We start from the raw sequence: 21,689 nt of genomic DNA, 5'->3' as shown, positions 1-21,689 counted from the left end.
TACAACCAAAAACAAATGTATTTTATTGGGATTTTATGTGATAGAACAACACAAAGTGGCACATAATTGTGAAGTGGAAGAAACCTAATAAAGGTTTTTCAAAATGTTTTACAAATATGTGAAAAGTGTGGCGTGCATTTGTATTCAGGATCGTTGTCCTGCTGGAAGGTGAACCTCTGTCCCAGTCTCAAGTCTTTTGCAGATTCTAACAGGTTTTCTTCTAAGATTGCCCTGTATTTGGCTCCATCCATCTTCCCATCAACTCTGACCAGCTTCCCTGTCCCTGCTGAAGAAAAGCATCCCCGCAACATGATGCTGCCACCACCATGTTTCACAGTGGGAATGGGGGGGTTCAGGGTGATGTGCAGTGTCTTTCTTCTTGCCACTCTGCCATAAACAGCAGATTTGTGGAGAGCATGACTAATAGATGTCCTGTGGACAGATTCTCCCACCTGAGCTGTGGGTCTCTGCAGGTCCTCCAGAGTTACCATGGGCCTCTTGGCTGCTTCTCTGACTAATGCTCTCCTTGACCAGCCTTTCAGTTTAGGTGGACGGCCATGTCTTGGCAGGTTTGCAGTTGTGCCATACTCTTTCCATTTTCGGATGATGGATTAAAAAGTGCTCTGCGAGATGTTCAAAGCTTGGGATATTTTTTATAACCGAACCCTGCTTTAAACTTCTCCACAACTTTATCCCTGTCCTGTCTGGTGTGTTCCTTGGCCTTCATGATGCAGTTTGTTCGCTAAGGTTCTCTAACAAGCCTCTGAGGGATTCACAGAGCAGCTGTATTTATACTGAGAATAAATTACACACAGGTGGGCTCTGGACTCCATTTACTAATTAGGTGACTTCTGAAGGCAATTATCTGATTCCACCATATTTTAGTTAGGGGTATCAAAGTAAAGGAGGCTGAATACAAATGCACACCACACTTTTCGGATATTTATTTGTAAAAAACTTTTGAAAACCATTTATCATTTTTCCCTCCACTTCACAATTATGTGCCACTCTGTGTTGGTCTATAACATGACTATTGTATTTAGACAATAGTTGATAATGTCAAGAGTTCAGTTTTAAAGGTTTATCACTCACCTTATCAGCTTTGCACTGATCCTGGATCATTTCCTCAATGAAATATTTTGTTTTTCCATATGGATTCGTGCATCCACCGACTGGGTGCTTTTCATCTAACGGAAGGTACTTGGGATCACCATAGACTGTGGCAGAGCTGCTAAACACTATTTTCTTTACACCATGAGCATTCATTATCTGGAAGCAGAATACAAAAAAAAATAAAAAATAATAATAATATTAATTTAATGATCTTTTGTCCCTTAAGAACGTAAACACCAGTCATTTTGCAACATGTAGGTTTTCAGGACAAGGCGATTGTCCTATCGCAGTGTAGAATATCAAAACTTTTTGCCTTCAGATAATTCGTTCCTTTTTCTAGAATAATCAGTAAGCTCTTTTTAAAAGGATCAGTAAATGCAAACGTGATATATAAAAATAAAAAAAAAACACAAACGGAAAGGAAGGTGTTGCAGACCCCAAAAGCTTTGCACAGAGCCCTTACCATTAGACTATGAAAGCTATAAGAAACTGTCAGTTGATGTAAGCTTCTAACGTCCTGGTTGCCCAACCTGTCAACCAGGGGCCTGCAAACATCCCTTTGGCACTTTTTTATGTGGTCATCTGTGCCCCTGCAAACACTAAAATGTGTTTCCCTATTGCCTGGTTATAGCTTTGATTTCTAGCAGTCTCTCGTAATGGGTCTCCAGTCTGTGACTGTCTCCTGAAGTCTCCTTAGTCTGCAACAACTCATCTAGCATATTCACAGTCTCTGACCATCTCTTGTGTCATGCCTAGTTTGACTATAACCCTCTTGTGTGTATGCTGTCCACTGAATTTTATGTGTGGCCCTTTGATGATGTTGAGGACCTCACTCAAGGCCCCCCACATCAAGAAAATTAATCAACACTGCTCTAACATATGTGAATATCAACTTTTTTTTTTATATCAGGTTTTGGAACAAAGTTGAAATAAATCTTCAGTGGTTTACTTGACAAAATGTAGAATAGTACACAACATTTATATTACATCTCTACTCAGACAGACACTTACTACTGCCAAAACACTCACCTCCAAGAGTTGGATTGTGCCAGTAAGATTCACCTTATAATACAACAATGGCTTCTCCACAGACTCTCCAACTGCTTTCAGGCCAGCAAAATGTATAACAGCGGAGAACTTGTGCTGGAGAGAGGATAAAGCACACGTTACATTAACAAAAAGATTGTGGCTCTCAAAAGCAGAGCCCTCCTAACTAGGGATCGACCGATTATCGGCAAAGCCGATATATCGAGGGCCGATATGCAGTTTTCCCGATATATCGGAATCGGCCCCGGAGGTTACCGATATTGCTGATATTTCGGGAAAGTGCATGTACCAGACTGATGCCTGCAGCTAGAAGCATCACCCCGGTACTGGTATACATAGCCGACGGTCGGCTGTCTTGTAGTGACAACCAATGCAGCTGAGAAGCAGCTCGGCTGTCATTACAAGAAGCGGGAGGGGACGTCCCCCCCCCTCCCGCCGCCTTCCCCAGCGCGCCCAGGTCTCTCATCCCACCGGAAGACCCAGGCAACCAGCCTGCATGGCCGCCGAAGTCCCGATCAAAGTCGCATTCGGCTCTGATTGGGTCTCCATGCAAAAACCGGACGTGATGTCATGAGTGACATCACTTCCGGGTACTGTCTGGCGCCAGATTCCAAAAAAATTACAGCATTCAAAACAGCCAAACTTGAGGTTTTTAATGCTTTTAAATGCAGAGGAGGGGTTTGGGGTCTTTTAGACCACCAGATCCATCCACAAAAGTACCTGTCACAAAAAAAAAAAAAAAAAAAAAAAAAGATATGCATTGGCCTTTTAAAATATCGGTATCGGCAATGAAAAACCGATATTGGTCGATCACTACTCCTAACCCTCTTGTATTGAATTGTATTGTAACTGCACTGTCTCACTTTGTAATATAAAGCACTGCGAAAACTGTTGGTGCCAAGTAAATCCTGTATAAAAATACCTTTCCTGTACACATTTTCAAGGTAGTCTCAAAGAAATTAAACCTCAGGATCAGTAAATTGATGCCCACCTATATTATTGATCCTACCACTGCGTCAAACAATATGTGATCACAATGAAGATGTGTGTATAGCTGCCACGTTAAATAAAACAAATAACAGCACATCTACCAGAGTGTACAATATAGACATATATACTGTACACGGTAAATAGTGGCGCTAAAGTAAATCGATATTAAGCAAATATTAACATATGGTCTCAAAGAAATACTCACATTTCATTAGGGAAAAAAAAAAAACAAACAAAAAAATATTATGAAGCTCAAATATCTGTAACATATCTTGTCCTGTCATTATATGCCCTACTGGAACATGTGCTCAGGCATGGTCCCCAATTAACGGAAAGGTGCAGTTTGAAATGGGATTATGGGGGGGGGGAAATAACATACCAACTATTTATGGAAACTAACAGAATCTAAAACAACTCTGCATATTTATAATAGCCAATCAGCTTCTATCTTCAGTTTGTTCAGTTAGGCTTTGAAAATGCTAGAAGCAGATTGGTCGCCGTGCAGACTGCTCCAGTAATGTCTCATCACAGTGCTTTAAATACTACATGTACCTCCAGTGAGGGTTTTGATCTATTGTTAACACTGATAAATAAAAATGTACCTTGTCAAACAAACTGTTCAGGGCAGCCCGGTCTAGCATATCCACCTCTTCAAACTCAATCTTCTTGTTGCCTACAATTTCTTGCACTCTCTGCAGACTTTCAGGAAGACCATTGACCCCTTAAAGGAATTACGAGAGAGTGATTACTTCCAGACGGTCATTAGCTAGCTCAAATATCAAATGAAAAACTGTTGCAACATATTTCTAAAAGACAAACCGAATACTTCTACACAGCATTTAATAATAATAACAACAACAAGATTGATAAAAGAATATTATAGATTTGTATTTAGGATGAGGTTCAGCTTTCCCTAAAAAAAATAAATAAAAATAAAATATTATTATATATATATATATATATATATATATATATATATATATATATATATATATATATATATATATAAATAATATTTTAGGTTGGTCGGAAAGTTTTTATATTTATTTATAGTCTGTGGTGCTCATAGCAGAGCATTTAGTTATTACGGACTATCTGTTGTTGGAGCTGCCTTTTGTTTGCAGCACAGAAAGAAACCTAAACTACCTCACATAACATCACAAATTCACAGTGTCCTCCCTAATCCTCATATATAAAAGTTAGGTGTATGCCTGTTAGATCTATTATCCCCAATTAAAATTGCTCTGCTGCCGGCCAATTTTACACTGCTATATCCTCTAAAAGTATTGTCATTTTAATAGTAAACCCCCAGTTCCTGCTCTTTGCCTCTAGGAAATTTAGGCCTAGCCTTGCTCATTAAAAGTATCTTGCTGCTTGACAATTTTACGCTACTGGATTAACTATTGTCTCCTTATTCTTGTAGTAAAAACCTGCCTGTACTCTGTCTTTAACACATTGTGGCCTATTACTGGAAAAACTGCCCTGCTACTGGTCGATTTTTTACTGCTGTATCATCTGCACAATTTTCATTCTTGTAGTAAAGCCCTAGCCTGTACTCTTTATCATCTCTAGTAAATTTAGGCCTAGCTTTGCCATTTAAAATTGTCCTGCTGCTGTCAACTTTTACACTACAGTGTCATCTGCAGTCTCTTAATTCATTCACATTGTAAAAGACCAGCCCCTATGCTTTACTGTTGTCTAGTACATTTGTGCCAGTTCTTCCTGCTGGAACATTTTACACTACAGTGTAATCTGCAGTCTCTTAATTCACATTGTAAAAGACCAGCCCATATGCTTTACTGGCTTTACTGTTGTCTAGTACATTTGTGCCAGTTCTTCCTGCTGGAACATTTTACACTACTGTGTCATCTGCAGTCTTAAAGTGTTTGTAACCCTAACAAAACAATGCTTGTGCAGTCTAATCTGCCCCTCTCTAAACTGTAAAAAACCTGGATGATCCTGCCTCTTCCTGTGTCTCACTCTGTGTCCTTACCACATTAATCATGGCTGCCAAGCCCCGAACACTGTGGTCCACCTGTGTGCCTCTGTCATCCGCAGCTCTCTTCTATCCTCCTCTCCCCCCTCCCTCACTCCCTTCCTGTCAGCTCCTGTGTCTCTGTCTTCGCACCTCCCATCCTGCTGCTATTAGTAGAAAAAATATATTAGAAATTTGCCTGCCAGCCCCTCTATTACAGTACAGACCAAAAGTTTGGACACACCTTCTCATTCAAAGAGTTTTCTTTATTTTCATGATTATGAAAATTGTAGAGTCACACTTCAAGAGGTAGTCACCTGAAATGGTCTTCCAACAGTCTTGAAGGAGTTCCCAGAGATGCTTGGCACTTGTTGGCCCTTTTGCCTTCACTCTGCGGGCCAGCTCACCCCAAACCATCTCGATTGGGTTCAGGTCCGGTGACTGTGGAGGCCAGGTCATCTGGCACAGCACCCCATCACTCTCCTTCTTGGTCAAATAGCCCTTACACAGCCTGGAGGTGTGTTGGGGTCATTGTCCTGTTGAAAAATAAATGATGGTCCAACTAAACGCAAACCGGATGGAATAGCATGCCGCTGCAAGATGTTGTGGTAGCCATGCTGGTTCAGTATGCCTTCAATTTTGAATAAATCCCCAACAGTGTCACCAGCAAAGCACCCCCACACCATCACACCTCCTCCTTCATGCTTCACGGTGGGAACCAGGCATGTAGAGTCCATCCGTTCACCTTTTCTGCGTCTCACAAAGACACGGTGTTTGGAACCAAAAATCTCAAATTTGGACTCATCAGACCAAAGCACAGATTTCCACTGGTCTAATGTACATTCCTTGTGTTCTTTAGCCCAAACAGGTCTCTTCTGCTTGTTGCCTTTCTTTAGCAGTGGTTTCCTAGCAGATATTCTACTATGAAGGCCTGATTCACACAGTCTCCTCTTAACAGTTCTAGAGATGTGTCTGCTGCTAGAACTCCGTGTGCCATTGACCTGGTCTCTAATCTGAGCTGCTGTTAATCTGCGATTTCTGAGGCTGGTGACTCGGATGAACTTATCCTCCGCAGCAGAGGTGACTCTTGGTCTTCCTTTTCTGGGGCGGTCCGCATTTGAGCCAATTTCTTTGTAGCGCTTGATGGTTTTTGTGACTGCACTTGGGGACACTGACTGACCTTCATTTCTTAAAGTAATGATGGCCACTCGTTTTCCTGTACTTAGCTGCTTTTTTCTTGCCATAATACAAATTCTAACAGTCTATTGAGTAGGACTATCGGCTGTGTATCCACCTGACTTCTGCACAACACAACTGATGGTCCCAACCCCATTTATAAGGCAAGAAATCACAATTATTAAACCTGACAGGGCACATCTGTGAAGTGAAAACCATTTCAGGTGACTACCTCTTGAAGTGTGACTCTACAATTTTCATAGTCATGAAAATAAAGAAAACTCTTTGAATAAGAAGGTGTGTCCAAACTTTTGGTCTGTACTGTATATCTAGGCATAACACACAGGGTCATGTTCTAATAAAACGGGGCTTGTAAATACCTTTTTAGAGCTATCTTCAGGCCGGTCACGTGACTCCCAGCTGGTCTCTTACTCCGATCCAAGGCTGCAGCGGGAGGGGCCGAGATCTCCCTATAATGTCAGCTGGGGAGGTCACATGGTCGCTCAGCCCCTCCTGCTGTAGCCCTGGATCGGAGTAAGAGACCAGCCGGGAGTCACGTGACCGGCCTGAAGATAGCTCTAAAAAGGTATTTAAAAGCTTTTCTTTAATAAAAACACTAACCCTGTGTGTTATGCCTAGATATAATAGCGGGGTGGTAGGGAATTACAGGTTTGTGGTAACTAATTTTTAATGAGAGCATGACAGAATTTAACCAGTGGCAAGATGGTTTTACATCAGTGAGAACACAGAGAGCCACAGTAAACTACTGGCTAATTTCTATCCTCTAGTCAAAACAGGTCTTAAACTTTGTGATGAAAAAGGAATCAGTTTATGATGCTACTGTATGTACCCCAAGCCAATAGTACAAGAAAATAAATACAGTGCATCCGGAAAGTATTCACAGATTAACTTTTCCACATTTTGTGGTTACAGCCTTATTCCAAAATTGATTAAATTCATTTTTTTCCTCAAACTTCTACAAACAATGCCCCATAAAGGACAACACGAAAGAAGTTTGTTTGAAATCTTTGTAAATGTAATAAAAAAACGAAAAAAAAAAATCCCATGTACATAAATATTCACAGCCTTTGCTCAATACTTTGTTGAAGCACCTTTGGCACCAATTACAGCAATGATGGGGAACCTTGGCACCCCAGATGTTTTGGAACTACATTTCCCATGATGCTAATGCACTCTGCAGTGTAGTGGAGCATCATGGGAAATGTAGTTCTAGAACATCTGGGGTGCCAAGGTTCCCCATCACTGAATTACAGCCTCAAGCATTTTTTGAGTATGATGATAAAAGCTTGGCACACCCATTTTTGGGCAGTTTCTCCCATTCTTCTTTGCAGGACCTCTCAAGCTCCATCAGGCTGAATAGTGAGCATTGGTGCACATCCATTTTCAGATCTCTCAAGGCCACTCCTTTGATCCTAAGCACATAGCCAAGATAACATTTTCCTGTTAGAAGATTAACCTTCGCCCCAGTCTGGGGTCCAGAGCCCTCTGGAGCAGGTTTTCATCTAGGATGTCTCTGTACATTGCTGATTTCATCTTTCCCTCGATCCTGACTAGTCTCCCAGTTCCTGCCACTAAAAAACATCCCCGCTGCATAATGCTGCCACCATCATGCTTCATTGTAGGGATGGTATTGGCCAGGTGATGAGCGGTGCCTGGTTTCCGCCATACATGACGCTTGCCATTCAAGCCAAAATGTTCAATCTTTTTTTTTTTTTTAATCAGACCAGAGAATTTTGTTTCTCATGGTCTGAGAGTCCTTCAGGTGCCTTTTTGGCAATCTCCAGGCAGGCTGTTATGTGCCTTTTACTAAGGAGTGGCTACCGCTCTACTCTACAGGCCTGATTGGTGGAGTGTTGCAGAGATGGTTGTTCTTCTGCAAGGTTTTCCTCTCTCCACAGAGAAACACTGGAGCTCTGTCAGAGTGACCATTGGGTTCTTGTTCACCTCCCTAACTAAGGCTCTTCTCCCCTAATTGCTAAGTTTTTCTGGTCGGCCTGCTCTAGGAAGAGTCCTGGTGGTTCCAAACTTCTTCCATTTACACATGATGGAGGCCACTGTGCTCATTGAGACCTTCAATGCTGCTGAAATTTTTTGTACCCTTCCCCAGATTTGTGTCTCGATACAATCCTGTCTTGGAGGCCTACAGACAATTCCTTGGACTTCTTGGTTTGTGTTCTCACATGCACTGTTAACTGTGGGACCTTATAGAGAGGTTTTCCAAATCATGTCCAATCAACTGAATTTTCCATCTCAAGGATGATCAGTGGAAACAGGATGCACCTGAGCTCAATTTTGAGCATCATGGCAAAGGCTGTGAATACTCACAGTATGTAGAAGTGATTTTTCGTTTTTTTTTTTTTTATTTTTAATAAATTTGCAAGGATTTCAAACAAATTTCTTTTACATTGTCATTATGGTATATTGTTTTTAGAATTTTGAGGAAAATAATTATTTAGTCCATTTTGGAACATGGCTGTAAAAAAAAAAAAAATGTGAAAAAAGTGAAGCGCTGTGAATACTTTCCGGATGCGTGGTGTTCTACAGCTAAAAATGCTCTGCAAGTGTATGCTGCTGCTTAGACTGCCTGCAAAAATTTTACTATTAAATGTATTTTCAATCTTACCCTTGAAGCTACATGAAAGACCCTCTCTGCCTTTTTTTCCCTAAAAAAAATTCCAGAATTTAACAAGGTTCACACCTATAGACTTCCATAGGATTTGCCTCCAAGTTCAGGTTCACTGAATTTTGAACAAGATTTGTTGGAACACTTGGCAAATTGATCCCAGGCAGGACCTACACGGCCACCCTTTGACACAGAAACTCTTTCACAAATAAAAACATTGAAGATCCCATTTAAATATATTATGCAAAAAGAAAACATTAAATCAAAAAATAGTTTACTATGGTCTGGCTTACCTCGAATAGCATTGTGGAAATTATCAAGGACTACTGGTTCATATCCAGCTTCAAGCAGTTCTAGGACACAGTGGCTACCTATATAGCCAGCACCTCCAGTTACCAACACCTTCCCAGCCATTGTACTACCTGTTTAGAGACAAGAGAGAAAAAGAGAAAAATTTTTAGAAGGGAGAAACTCACTGAATATATTAACTGGCTCAAGATGCTGGCAGTAAAACCTTAATTAAAAACATGAATCTAGCCGTTGACTCCCGCACAGCCAATAAAAGCACAAAGAAGTAGTGTTCCCTGAAGAAACTTTTACGGAGATGGTTGACCAAATGAAAATCATGCCACACGAAGGATTGAAAAAAAAGAAATTGGCCTACTTAAACAGCACGTACACTCTGGTGAAGTCACTTCTAAAATGAATCACCTACTGTATGCATTACATCCAGCTATGAAGCAAATCTAACCATGGTATGGACCCACCCACACAATAGACAAGTTGTATAATCCATACTAAAACATTATCTCAAAGTTCACAGGGTGGAGTGGGTGCGAATGAGGATTAGGATTTCCTTCCCTGAAAATCCCACTTCTTTCTTGCATGTTAATTGTGTTCAGCAATGCTGAGTCAGCCAACCATTCCTATATGAACAGTTTTTAGCAGGGTAGCCATCAGAAATTTTGGGGCCCCTTACACAGTTTTAGGCCTTGCCCCCCCCTCCACCCCCCTGGGCCTGACCACCAACATTCCGCAGGGCCCACCTACCATGTCGTCGTCCTCCTACAGTCCCATGTCCTCCTTCATTCCATGTCCTCTTCTTACTCCAGTCCCATCTCCTCCATCCCAGGAAAATAAAGGTGAATGGTTCTAGTAAATTCCGCCCCTCCTGTCCAGGGGTGAACAACTGGAGAACAGGGGAGGGCAGGGCCTACAGCTGTGTGTGAGGGCTAGTGAGGGACAGGACCCACAAAATAGTGCAAGTCTGCAAGGGAACGGCAGAGCATACAATTGAATGGCATTGCGAGGACAGGTGGCAACCATACCCGTATTTGGGGCCCCTCGGGATGCCCGGGCCCCCTACATGTGTATGGGCTGTACCCCCCTGATGGCAGCCCTGGTTTTTAGTACAACTTTGGACTCTTCAGGCCGTCGGTTACGATCATGTGTATAGATTACATGATCCAATTTGACAGTATGTTCAATATATAGCAGATTTATGAGTACGGTGTAAAAGCTCAAGGTTAAAAAAAAAATAAAACACAGAAGTTCTCCTTGTAGGAACCATTCAGTTACTTGCTCTAATTTTTTTAGCCTTCAGTAGCAAAATACAAATATAAGGCCCCTTTCACACTTGTGCGACCTGAAAGTTGCATGATTGTGACTGAACTTGAAGCAATGCCTGTGTTATCTTGAGGTCTATGGACCTGAAGTCTCATCAAAGTCAGACCAAAGTAGTGCAGGGACTACTTTGAAGTTGTGCAGATATGAATGGTACTCATTGGAAATCATGGGGTAGACCTTGTCATGCGACTTTGCAGTCCCAAGTCACAGGACAAGTCGCACAAGTGTGAAAGGAGCCTAAAAAAAAGCTGAGCTCTGAATGGCTGCTAGTCGCAATATATAGTACACTACATACCCGTATATTTCTCCCTCTATATCCCTCTAAAAAATAGACTGGTCCGCTGGCTAGCATCAACCATGCTTTACAAATAATAAGATGGATTTCTTGTTTTACATAAGGCCAAAGATCCTAGATAATTATAGGAGTTCTCTATCATATGACTGTCTTATCACCTGAATGGAATGGAACACACCCAACAAATGACCTGGAGAAGATTTCTTTTTAATACCACATCCTTGTGTTAACATCATCAGGTCTCATGCACACAGTCGTTGTGGCCATACAACGTAAATTACAGGGGTGGCTTGTGTGCATCTAGGGATTTACATGCGTGTGCAAGTATGGCATACACCCACATACAGCCGTCCATTACAGTTGTGTCCCTAGGGTGAAGAAATGTAACTTGTATGCATGTGCCTGTGTGCATGAGGCATTAGCAAACATTTAGGCTTGTGGGCAAAATTGCTGCGATTCTGCTCCGATCCCATACCATTGCAAGTCGCAGGACGCCCGTGCGATTCCCGTGACTTGCAATGGAACCCCAAACGCGGCGCGATTTTGCTGCAATTGTTGCCTGATGAATCACAGTAAAATAGCGCAAACAGAATCGCGGGACGCCTGTCGGCCAAAAGAAGTACAAGAACTTATTTTGGGCGACAAGCATCCCGCAATTCTGTTTGCACGATTTTACTGAGATTCGTAGGATGACAATTGCGGCAAAATTGCGCCACATTTGGGGTGCCATTGCAAGTCCCAGGAATCGCACAGGCATCCCGATACTTGCAATGGTTCCGGATCACAGGCAGAATTGCGGCAATTCTTTAACAACTTTTATGTTGTTGTGCAAAATTCCTTAAAGTGTAAATAAACCCATGTGCGCATTCGTTAAAGTAGAACTTTAGGCAGTCCCCCCCCCCCCACCTCTCCCATTTTGGATAGAGTAAGGGATAGTTATAACCCCTGTTAGATTTTATTTTGCCATCTCTTTCCCATTGTGGGGATTTCTCTTCACTTCCTATCTCAAAGCTAAACAGGAAGAAAGTGGAAATCCTTGAAAATTAAGGGAATTCCTTGGGGACCCCCAGGTCACCAGAACTAGTGTCCCCATTGGAAGATTTCCCCTTTATTACTTTCTGGGGATAACCCAAAATTTTAGGATTTTCTTTTACTCTCAATGATAATGGTAAACAGGACAATTACAGAGGTTGAATCTCCTGAATGGGGGCACAGACAGCAATGAAAATTAACAGGTGTTCTAATCAATCTCTGTTCTATCCAAAACAAAAAAAAAACGTTTTGCCTTTAGTTATACTTTAACCACTTCTGGACTGGCTGCCACGGCCAGAGCGACACAGCGGGAGCCAATCAGCAGGTCTGGCGGCCGTGGTGGCCCCCAGGACCCGCTGATCATTCGCAGAATGACAGACCGGTGGTCTGCCAATGTAAACAAGGCAGACCGCTATTCTGCCACAGAGGAAGAGAGAGATCTTATGTTTCACAGATCTATTTTTTCCTCTAGTGCAACCACTCCCCCTACAAATAGAAAGCACTCCCTAGGAGCACACTTAACCCCTTGATCAACCCTGGTGTTAACCCCTTCCCTGCCAGTGTCATTTACACAGTAACAGTGCATTTTTTTAGTACTGATGTCACTGGTCCCCCAAGAAGTGTCACTAAAGCCCCGTACACACGTACCGATCGTCGGCTGAACGATCGGCCGTCTTTTGTCCAGGGCTGTTGTGTCTGTTGAAAACTGCAAAAGACTGCACATGAATTTTGTCGGCCAACAGCAGCCGACTGCAGAAGAGATGTCATGTAATGGTTAACTTTACGTGTGTTTTTTCTTTTCTGAGTATGCCCAGTCTTGCAAATCTGATTGTCGGCCGAAATCTGTACTGACTGGCGAACAATCGGCCGTTCTGGTGTTGGCCAACAAACATTTTAATGCCTACACGACAGATTCTTTTCGGCCGAAAGTGCGCTGTCGGCTGTCGGAAGCATCATACTAACAATCCTACAATCGGCCGATCAGTCAGTACAGATTTCGGCCGACAATCAGCAGATTTGCAAGACTGGGCATGCTCAGAAAAGAAAAAACACACGGAAAGTTAACCATCACATGACATCACTTCTGCAGTCGGCTGCTGTTGGCCGACAAAATTCGTGTGCAGTCTTTTGCAGTTTTCAACAGACACGACAGCCCTGGAAAAAAGACGGCCGATCGTTCGGCCGACGATTGGTACGTGTGTACGGGGCTTTAATGTCAGATTTGTCCCCCGCAATGTCGCAGTCCTGCTTTAAAAAAAAAAAAAAAAAAAAAGAAAGAACCGCTGATCGCTGCAATTACTAGTAAATACAATAAAAAAATAAAAAGTGCATAAATCTATCCTATATGTAGATGCTATAACTTTTGCGCAAATCAATCAATATACACTTAGGATTTTTTTTACCAAAAATATGTAGCAGAATACATATTGGCCTAAATTGATGAAAAATTGATGTTTTAAATTTTTTTTATTGGGAATTTTTCATAACAGAAAGTAAGGGGAGGCTCAGATCTTGATAGACAGCGGAGCATTTTCTTCTTGCCCCGCGGTTTATCATTGCAGTTTATGTGAATGGGTGTACAATGTTATATACATATAGGGGGGGGGGGGGGGGGGGATTTACTAAAACTGGAGCATGCAAAATCTGGTGCAGCTTTAGCCCCCATTCACCTGAAAACGCATGACTTTAAAGCCGCATCTCAGTGCGACTTTGAAGACATCTGTGCGGCTTCATGCACAGATGTCTATTGAAGTTGCACCCAAAATTGCCAAAAGTAGTGCCTGTACTACTTTGAAAACTTAAAGCGGAGTTCCGGCCTCAAAATCGAAAAAAATCGATTTTGGGCCATCCGCTTGCTGAGGGCAACCTGAAAGAGAAATGGATAGTGCCGATTTATTTTTTTTTTTTTTTGGTCACTTACCTTATTATAGAAGAAAATATACTCACCTTCCACTTCCTCCCTCGGCGGCTGCGGCCCGCGCCGTCACTTCCGGTTTGCGATGACTCCTGGGAGCTGAACGTCATCGCTCCCAGAAATCAATGCGCCTGCACCGGCCCCGCTCGTCACTTCCGGTGCAGGTGCGGCATTCATTGCTAAACAGCTTCTGGGCATGCCGTGCCAGCACCAGAAGTGACGAGCGGGGCCGGTGCAGTGCATTGGGGGACTCTGACGTCACGGAAGAGGACACAAAGAGGGACGCTGCGGCTTCAGCTGCCCACACCTGAGATGGCAGCGCTGGAGAAGAAATTTTCAAGGTAAGTATTTCTTCTTACAGTTTAGTGCGACCCGGGACAGTACAGAGAATTATGGAATGTACTAGCCCTGACTATCCCGTGGGTATTTTTAGCTCAAATTGACCCCGGAGGCCGGAACTCCACTTTAAAGAGGTTGTAAACCTCCAAAAAAAAAAACCTTAAAGACGAAAGGCATAATGAGCTGGTATGCATCGCACACTAGCTCATTATGAAACACTTACCTTAGAATCAAGCCCCCACAGTGCCGCCTACTCACCGCTGAGACGGCCGACATGTTCACCTGTCTTCCTTCCAGGCTCGCATCCTCCGGCCACCTGATTGGCCGGAGCCGCAATAACGCCATGCATGCGCCCGTTCACAGCACAGGGCTATGAAGGAACGGCACAGGCAGCCATTCCTCCAGAGCGCATGCACCAGTTATGTCATTGGATGCATGCATAGTAAATATCTCTGAAACAGTGCAGGTTTAGGAGATATTCACAGTACCTATAGGTACGCCTTTCTCATAGGCTTACCTATACGTACAAGGTACAGAGGGAGCTTTACTTCCTCTTTAATTGAACAAGCTGAAGTTAGAAGCTGATTGACTACCAAGCGCAGCTGCACCAGATTCTGTGTGCACCAGTTTTAGTAAATAAACCCCACTGATCTCTTTTTTTTTTTTAAACAACTGGAGTGTCTGCTGGAGCCCCGCCCACCCATTCACATAGACTGTAATAATATCCAGCAGAGCAAGGAGGAAATGCTCCGCTGTCAGTCAAGGTCCTGGAGCTGCCCCAAACGTGACATGTAAAGTGTCATGTGGAGTGGATCTCTCTGAAGGAAATAGAACATTCGCAGCTTTCCTTTGAAAGAATCCCGAGCATGCCCAGAACAAGTGGCAACACACAAGTAGGCAGATCGTCCTCAATAGTGTTGCCACTCTGAAAAGGGAATGGACAGGATCACCAGGTATTTACAGCACCAATATATATATATATATATATATATATATATATATATATAACACACCACCCAAGTCTAAACAATCCATTAAATTTGTATCAGGTTGGACAGGTATTGCATAGTGTATGGTAGATCTAAAGGAGATTGATCAGATTGTATAGTCAGTAAAGTGTGCAGCATCCAATGTTAGGCACAATTCTAGAAGTTGAATCTTCACAGGTGTACCAAGCATCTGGATCAGATTGTCAGCTCTTTGCCCCAGGAATGTGATGTATATGGCTTAGAGAGGGTTTAGCTATGTGCTGCATTGTAACCCCCATCTGGGTGCCCTGCTATGACATTTCTGGGTCCCCTCCATACACACTGCACTTGAATTACAAAATAAATTCTCGGTTCAACCTGATTGGTTCAGAATTGGTTCCCCTGTATACTATATGACTAATCAATGGAAGTTGCCTTCCACAGCAATCGGCTCCCTGTACTCATTACACTTCAATCAGACTTAGATTTTCATCAGCCTGCCTCTAGGTACCAGGAACACAATGTCATAGCTTACCCTTCCTGTGTGTGGATGACCGGCTCACCTGGGTGTCAGATCTACAGCTCAACCTCCAGTCTGTCACTCGCTGCTGGACTCTGTCAGTGCACTCTCTTTACTTCCCGGAGCGGCAGAGTGCTTATTGGTTCGTTTTAGGACAATGGGCGGGGAAATGCATATATTAAGAAATAGAACAAAATTATCCTTCCCTGAGCGAGCCCTAGAATCCCCGCCTACTCACCGATCGCCCCGCCTCCCATTCATTCCGCCTGGCTACGTGGAAGTTACACGTTCCTATGCATCGTCATCCGGCTGCGTCCATGTATATCCTGGTAGATAGAGGATTACAGCGGAGGGCTAGCCAGCCATCTGAGCCACGCCTTTCCTTGTCATGTGATTGTGATCCACACCTCTAAACTACAGTACACCAGGTTTAGTCTGCTCTCTTCGTAATAGGGACCTCAGTTGGGGCCATACAGAATATTTCAGGAATATGTTGCTACAGGAGAATGCCAAACATTGCAGGCATGTTACAGAAGACAGTCAGATGCAGCAGGCAGGCTATAAGAGTAGGGTTACCTCCTCATCCCTTTACACCAGGACACATATGAATTATACAGGTTCTGTGGCTGATTAACCAATTCTGGACCAGAAGGATTTACCCCCTTAATGACCAGGCCATTTTTTGTGATTCGGCACTGCGTTATTTTAACAGACAATTGCGCGGTCGTGCGACACTGTGCCCAAATAAAATTGATGTCCTTTTTTCCCCACAAATAGAGCTTTCTTTTGGTGGTATTTGATCGCCTGTGTGATTTTTATCTTCTGCGCTATAAACAAAAGAAGAGCCACAATTCTGAAAAAAGAGCAATATTTTTCACTTTCTGCTATATAACATTCCCAATAAAAAAAATGTAATAATCAATTTTTTTCATCATTTTAGCCCAATATGTATTCTGCTACATATTTTTGGTAAATAAAATGCCAATAAGCGTATTTTGATTGGTTTGCGTTCAAGTTATCGCATCTACAAACTAGGGGAAAGATTTGTCATTTTTATTTTTTTTTGCTAGTAATAGTAGCGATCAGAAATTTTTAGCGGGACTGCGACATTGCAGCGGACAGATCGGACCCCTTACTGACATATTTGACACTTTTGGGGGGACCAGTGACATTACTACAGTAATCAGTAGTAAAATATGCACAGTTAGGGCTCTTTCACACGGGCGATCCGATCAGATCCGCCTGTCAGTTTTTTAGGCGGATCTGATCGGATCCTCCATGCAGCTCTATGGGGCAGCGGATGTCAGCGGAGACACCTCCACTGACACCCGCAGCCATCCGTATCCGATCCTGTCCGTGAAATCTGGACGGATGGAAACCCTATTTTTCTATCCTTTCAGTAATCGCATCGGATGAGAGCGGACAGGCGGTCCGCTCTCATCCGATCCCCCATAGAGGGCAGCGGGGGCTGAGACACCTCCCTCTCCGCTCTGCAAGCGGAGACGGAGCTGTCATCCACCGGCTCAGCGGGGATCGATCCTACGGAGGCGGACCGTGTGAAAGAGGCCTTACTGTAATAATGACACTGGCAGGGAAGGGGTTAACCCAGGGGGCGATCAAAGGGTTAAGTGTGGGCCTTGGGTGTGTTTTCTAACTGTGGGGGGAGCTTGTGAAATCAATACAGAGACCTGTGTTCCTAAATAGGAGGAACACAGGGGCTCTGCATTGATTCCTGAGAGAACAACGGTCTGCCGTGTTTACAACAGCAGACCACCGTTCTCCCTTCACGGGGGGGCGATTGTGGATGCCCGGCGGCAATCGTGGATTGGCTTTCCCGATGGGGAGTGGGCCCCCAGGATCACTCCTGTGGACTACCATACAGGTACGGTGATTCACAGGAACCTGCGGTCGTATAACTGCAGCGGCTGGTCGGCTGGTTACGGTGGTAATTAAACTCACTCAGTGCATTATATTAGCCCCAGAACCTGTGTAATTAATATGTGTCCTGGATTAAACTGTTGAGGTGACAACCCTCCATAGGAGTTGTTGGAGACAGTCATAAACTGATCAATCTGATTGTACATCCTCCTTTAGATTTATCACCACCTATGTAATATAGGAATCTTCCATATTAGAGACAAGAATTGTTTACACTTGTCTTCATGTAGTTTTGACAATGCCAAATGAGGTTGTACCATCAGATTGTATAGTGTATGGCCAGCTTAGGTCTGCTATCAACTGAATTATCCACTTGCCCTCTACAAGATTGACCCCCCTTCATGACCAGACCATTTTTTTTCTATTCAGCACTGCGCTACTTTAACAATTGGGTGGTCATGCAATGCTGTACACAAAATAAATTTATATCTTTTTTTTATTCATGCAAACAGAGCTTTCTTTTAGTGGCATTTGTTCATCTCTTGTTTTTTTATTATATAAAAGAAAAAAGACCGACAATTATGAAAAAAAAAAATATCTTTTACTTTTTGCTATAAAACTTATCCACAAAAAAAAAATGGAAAAAATAAAACCTCTTTTGGCCAAAATGTATTCTGATACATGTCTGATAAAAACAAAAAATCCCAATAAGTGTACAGTGCCTTGAAAAAGTATTCATATCCCTTAAAATTTCCCACATTTTGTCATGTTACAACCAAAAATGTATTTTACACCTTAAACGTTTTTTTACGTATGTTACAACCAAAAATGTATTTTATTGGGATTTTCTGTGATAGACCAACACAAAGTGGCACATAATTGTGAAGTGGAAGGAAAATGATAAATGGTTTTCAATTTTCTTTTTTATAAATAAATATCTGAAAAGTGCTGCGTGCATTTGTATTCAGCCTCCTTTACTCCAATCCTTCTAACTAAAATGTAGTGGAACCAATCGCCTTCAGAAGTCACCTAATTAGTAAATAGATTCCCCCTTTATGTAATCTAATGTCAGTATAAATACAGCTGTTCTGTGAAGCCCTCAGTGAACCTTAGTGAACAAACAGCATCATGAAGGCCAAGGAACACCCCAGACAGGTCAGGCACAAAGTTGTGGAGAAGTTTTAAAGCAGGATTAGGTTATAAAAAAAATATCCCAACCTTTGAACAGCTCACAGAGCATTGTTCAATCTATCATCTGAAAATGGAAAGAGTATGGCACAACTGAAAACCTACCAAGACATGGCCGTCCACCTAAAGTGACAGGCCAGGCAAGGAGAGCATTAATCAGAGAAGCAGCCAAGAGGCTCATGGTAACTCTGGAGGAGCTGCAGAGATCCACAGCTCAGGTGGGAGAATCTGTCCACAGGACAACTATTGGTCGTGCACTCCACGAATCTGGCTTTTATGGAATAGTGGCAAGAAGAAAGCCATTTTTGAAAGAAAGCCATAAGAATCCCGTTTGCGGTTTGCAAGAAGCCATGTGGAGGACACAGCAAACATCTGGAAGAAGGTGCTCTGGTCAGAGGAGACCAAAATTAAACTTTTTGGACTAAAAGCAAAATGCTATGCGCGGCAGAAAACTAACACTACATCTCCCTGAACACACCGTCCCCACCGTGAAACATGGTGGTGGCAGCATCATGTTGTAGGGATGCTTTTCTTCAGCAGGGACAGAGAAGCTGGTCAGAGTTTATGGGAAGATGGATGGAGCCAAATACAGGGCAATCTTAGAAGAAAACCTGTTGGAGTCTGGAAAAGACTGAGACTCAGGCGGAGGTTCACCTTCCAGCGGGACAACAACCTTAAACATACAGCCAGAGCTACAATGGAATGGTTTAGCTCAAAGCATATTCATGTGTTAGAATGGCCCAGTCAAAGTCCAGACCTAAATCCAAATGAGAACCTGTGGCAAGACTTGAAAATTGCTGTTCACAGACGCTCTCCGTCCAATCTGACAGAGCTTGAGCTATTTTCCTAAGAAGAATGGGCAAAACGTTCACTCTCTAGATGTGCAAAGCTGGTAGAGACATCCCCAAAAAGACTTGCAGCTGTAATTGCAGCGAAAGGAGGTTCTACAAAGTAGTGACTCAGGGGAGCTGAATACAAATGCACGCCACACTTTTCAGATATTTAATTGTAAAAAAAAAAAATGTATCCACCATTTATTCTTTTCCTTCCACTTCACAATTATGTGCCACTTTGTGTTGGTCTATCACATAAAACCCCAATAAAATACATTTATGTTTTTGGTTGTAACATGACAAAATGTGGAAAATTGCAAGGGGTATGAATACTTTTTCAAGGCAATGTATATTGATTGGTTTGTGTAAAAGTTAAAGTGTCTACAAACTATGGTATATATACTGGAATTTTTTATTTATTTTTTTAATACTAGTATCAGGGGCGTTCAGCGACTTATAAGGGGACTGTGGCGGTCAATCTGGCACTAACTGACGCAGGGGGGAAACTAAGTACCAGTGACATTATTACAGTGATTAGTGCTAATAATATGCACTGTCAGTGTACTAATGAAACTGGGCAGTAAGGGCTGAACATCTGGGGCGATCAAGGAATTAAATATGTGCCCAATAAGTGTTTGTGTGTGTACTGTGTGTTGCTTTTTCTAAGGATCTAGTTGGTTTTATTCCCTGCTTAGCAGGGAATGCAAAAACCAACTAGATCTGCTGTCACTGAACACAGCTCTGTGCTGCTTACACTTACAGAGCTGTGTTCTGTGAGACTCCGAGCCAATCGCCGGGTTCTGACCAGGGCCGGACTGGCCTACCGGGATACCGGGAGATTTCCCGGTAGGCCGACTGCCCTGGGGCCGCTTTGAGAGCAGCAGCACTCAGAGGGCCCGCCCGCCCGCAAGTTCCGGCCGCCCGCCCGCTCACAAGTTCCGTCCGCCCGCCCGCCCACAAGTTCTGGCCGCCAGCCCGCCCGCAAGTTCCGGCCGCCAGCCCGCCCGCAAGTTCCGGCCCCCAGCCCACCCGCAAGTTCCGGCCGCCCGCCCTCCCGCCCACAAGTTCCGGCCGCCCGCCCGCAAGTTCCTTCCGGCCGCCCGCAATTCATGGCCGCCCACCCGCAAGTTCCGCCTCGGTGTGACTGGGGGAGTGACCAACATGATCTTCATGAGATCCGTAACAATCCTCTTCAGACAGATGGGTAAGGGTTCAGTGGATGGAGTTTTTGTTTCTATTTGTCTGGATGGTTAATTTACCTCGTTGGTGTGATGAATGCACAGCCACAGGCAAGCCTATCCACTTGCATCTCCATCTCATACACATTCACATTAAGAACCTTATAATGAAGATGTTTTTTGCCAGGATCTCTGCAGTGCATTAATGTCCTTAATGTCATTAATGTAAAGTAACCTTCCTAGCTGGGGGGGAGGGGGGGGGTTGCCTAGGGTGTCAAAAATCTTTCCACCAGCCCTGGTGGCACCCGTATAGTATATGGCTGCAGCTAGGCCAGGGAAGGCCAGTAGTGACGTAATGGCACTGGGCGGTGTCATTTTTATAGGAAGGCACTAATCTTGGTCGGGGTGGTGGCGCGCGCCTTTCTACACCAGGGGCGGGTAAGACTGGACCCCTCTACAGCCTCTGACATCTCCTGTACCATGTCCGCACAGCCATCTCCTGTACCATGTCTGCACAGCCATCCACTGTACCATGTCCGCACAGCCATCCACTGTACCATGTCCGCACAGCCATCTCCTGTACCATGTCCGCACAGCCCCTGACATCTGCTGTACCATGTCCGCACAGCCCCTGACACCTCCTGTACCATGTCCACACAGCCCCTGACATCTCCTGTACCATGTCCGCACAGCCCCTGACATCTCCTGTACCATGTCCGCACAGCCCCTGACATCTCCTGTACCATGTCCGCACAGCCCCTGACATCTCCTGTACCATGTCCGCACAGCCTCTGACATCTCCTGTACCATGTCCGCAAAGCCTCTGACATCTCCTGTACCATGTCCGCACAGCCTCTGACATCTCCTGTACCATGTCCGCACAGTCTCTGACATGTCCTGTACCATGTCCGCACATCCTCTGACATCTCCTGTACCATGTCCGCACAGCCTCTGACATCTCCTGTACCATGT

At 43.7% G+C, this 21,689-nt stretch overlaps 1 protein-coding gene across 1 annotated transcript in view; it reads right to left on the bottom strand.

Moving 5' to 3' along the window:
- The window catches only part of GALE (UDP-galactose-4-epimerase), a 33,056-nt gene extending 17,235 nt beyond the window's left edge, over positions 1 to 15,821 (bottom strand). The window contains exons 1-5 of the mRNA XM_082246530.1: positions 15,684 to 15,821; positions 9,239 to 9,367; positions 3,753 to 3,871; positions 2,143 to 2,256; positions 1,093 to 1,269 (exon numbers count right to left, since the gene is read on the bottom strand). Of these exons, the coding sequence (XP_082102656.1) occupies positions 1,093 to 1,269; positions 2,143 to 2,256; positions 3,753 to 3,871; positions 9,239 to 9,359 (531 nt within the window). The 5' untranslated portion in view covers positions 9,360 to 9,367; positions 15,684 to 15,821. The remainder of the gene's footprint in view (positions 1 to 1,092; positions 1,270 to 2,142; positions 2,257 to 3,752; positions 3,872 to 9,238; positions 9,368 to 15,683) is intronic.
- Between the last annotated feature and the right edge of the window lie 5,868 nt (positions 15,822 to 21,689).

This window comes from Pelophylax lessonae (assembly GCF_965119305.1).
Source record: "Pelophylax lessonae genome assembly, chromosome: 2".
Classification (NCBI taxonomy): Eukaryota; Metazoa; Chordata; class Amphibia; order Anura; family Ranidae; genus Pelophylax; species Pelophylax lessonae.
The sequence above is the reverse complement of the archived record's forward strand: the minus strand, read 5'-3'. Positions and strand labels throughout refer to the sequence as shown.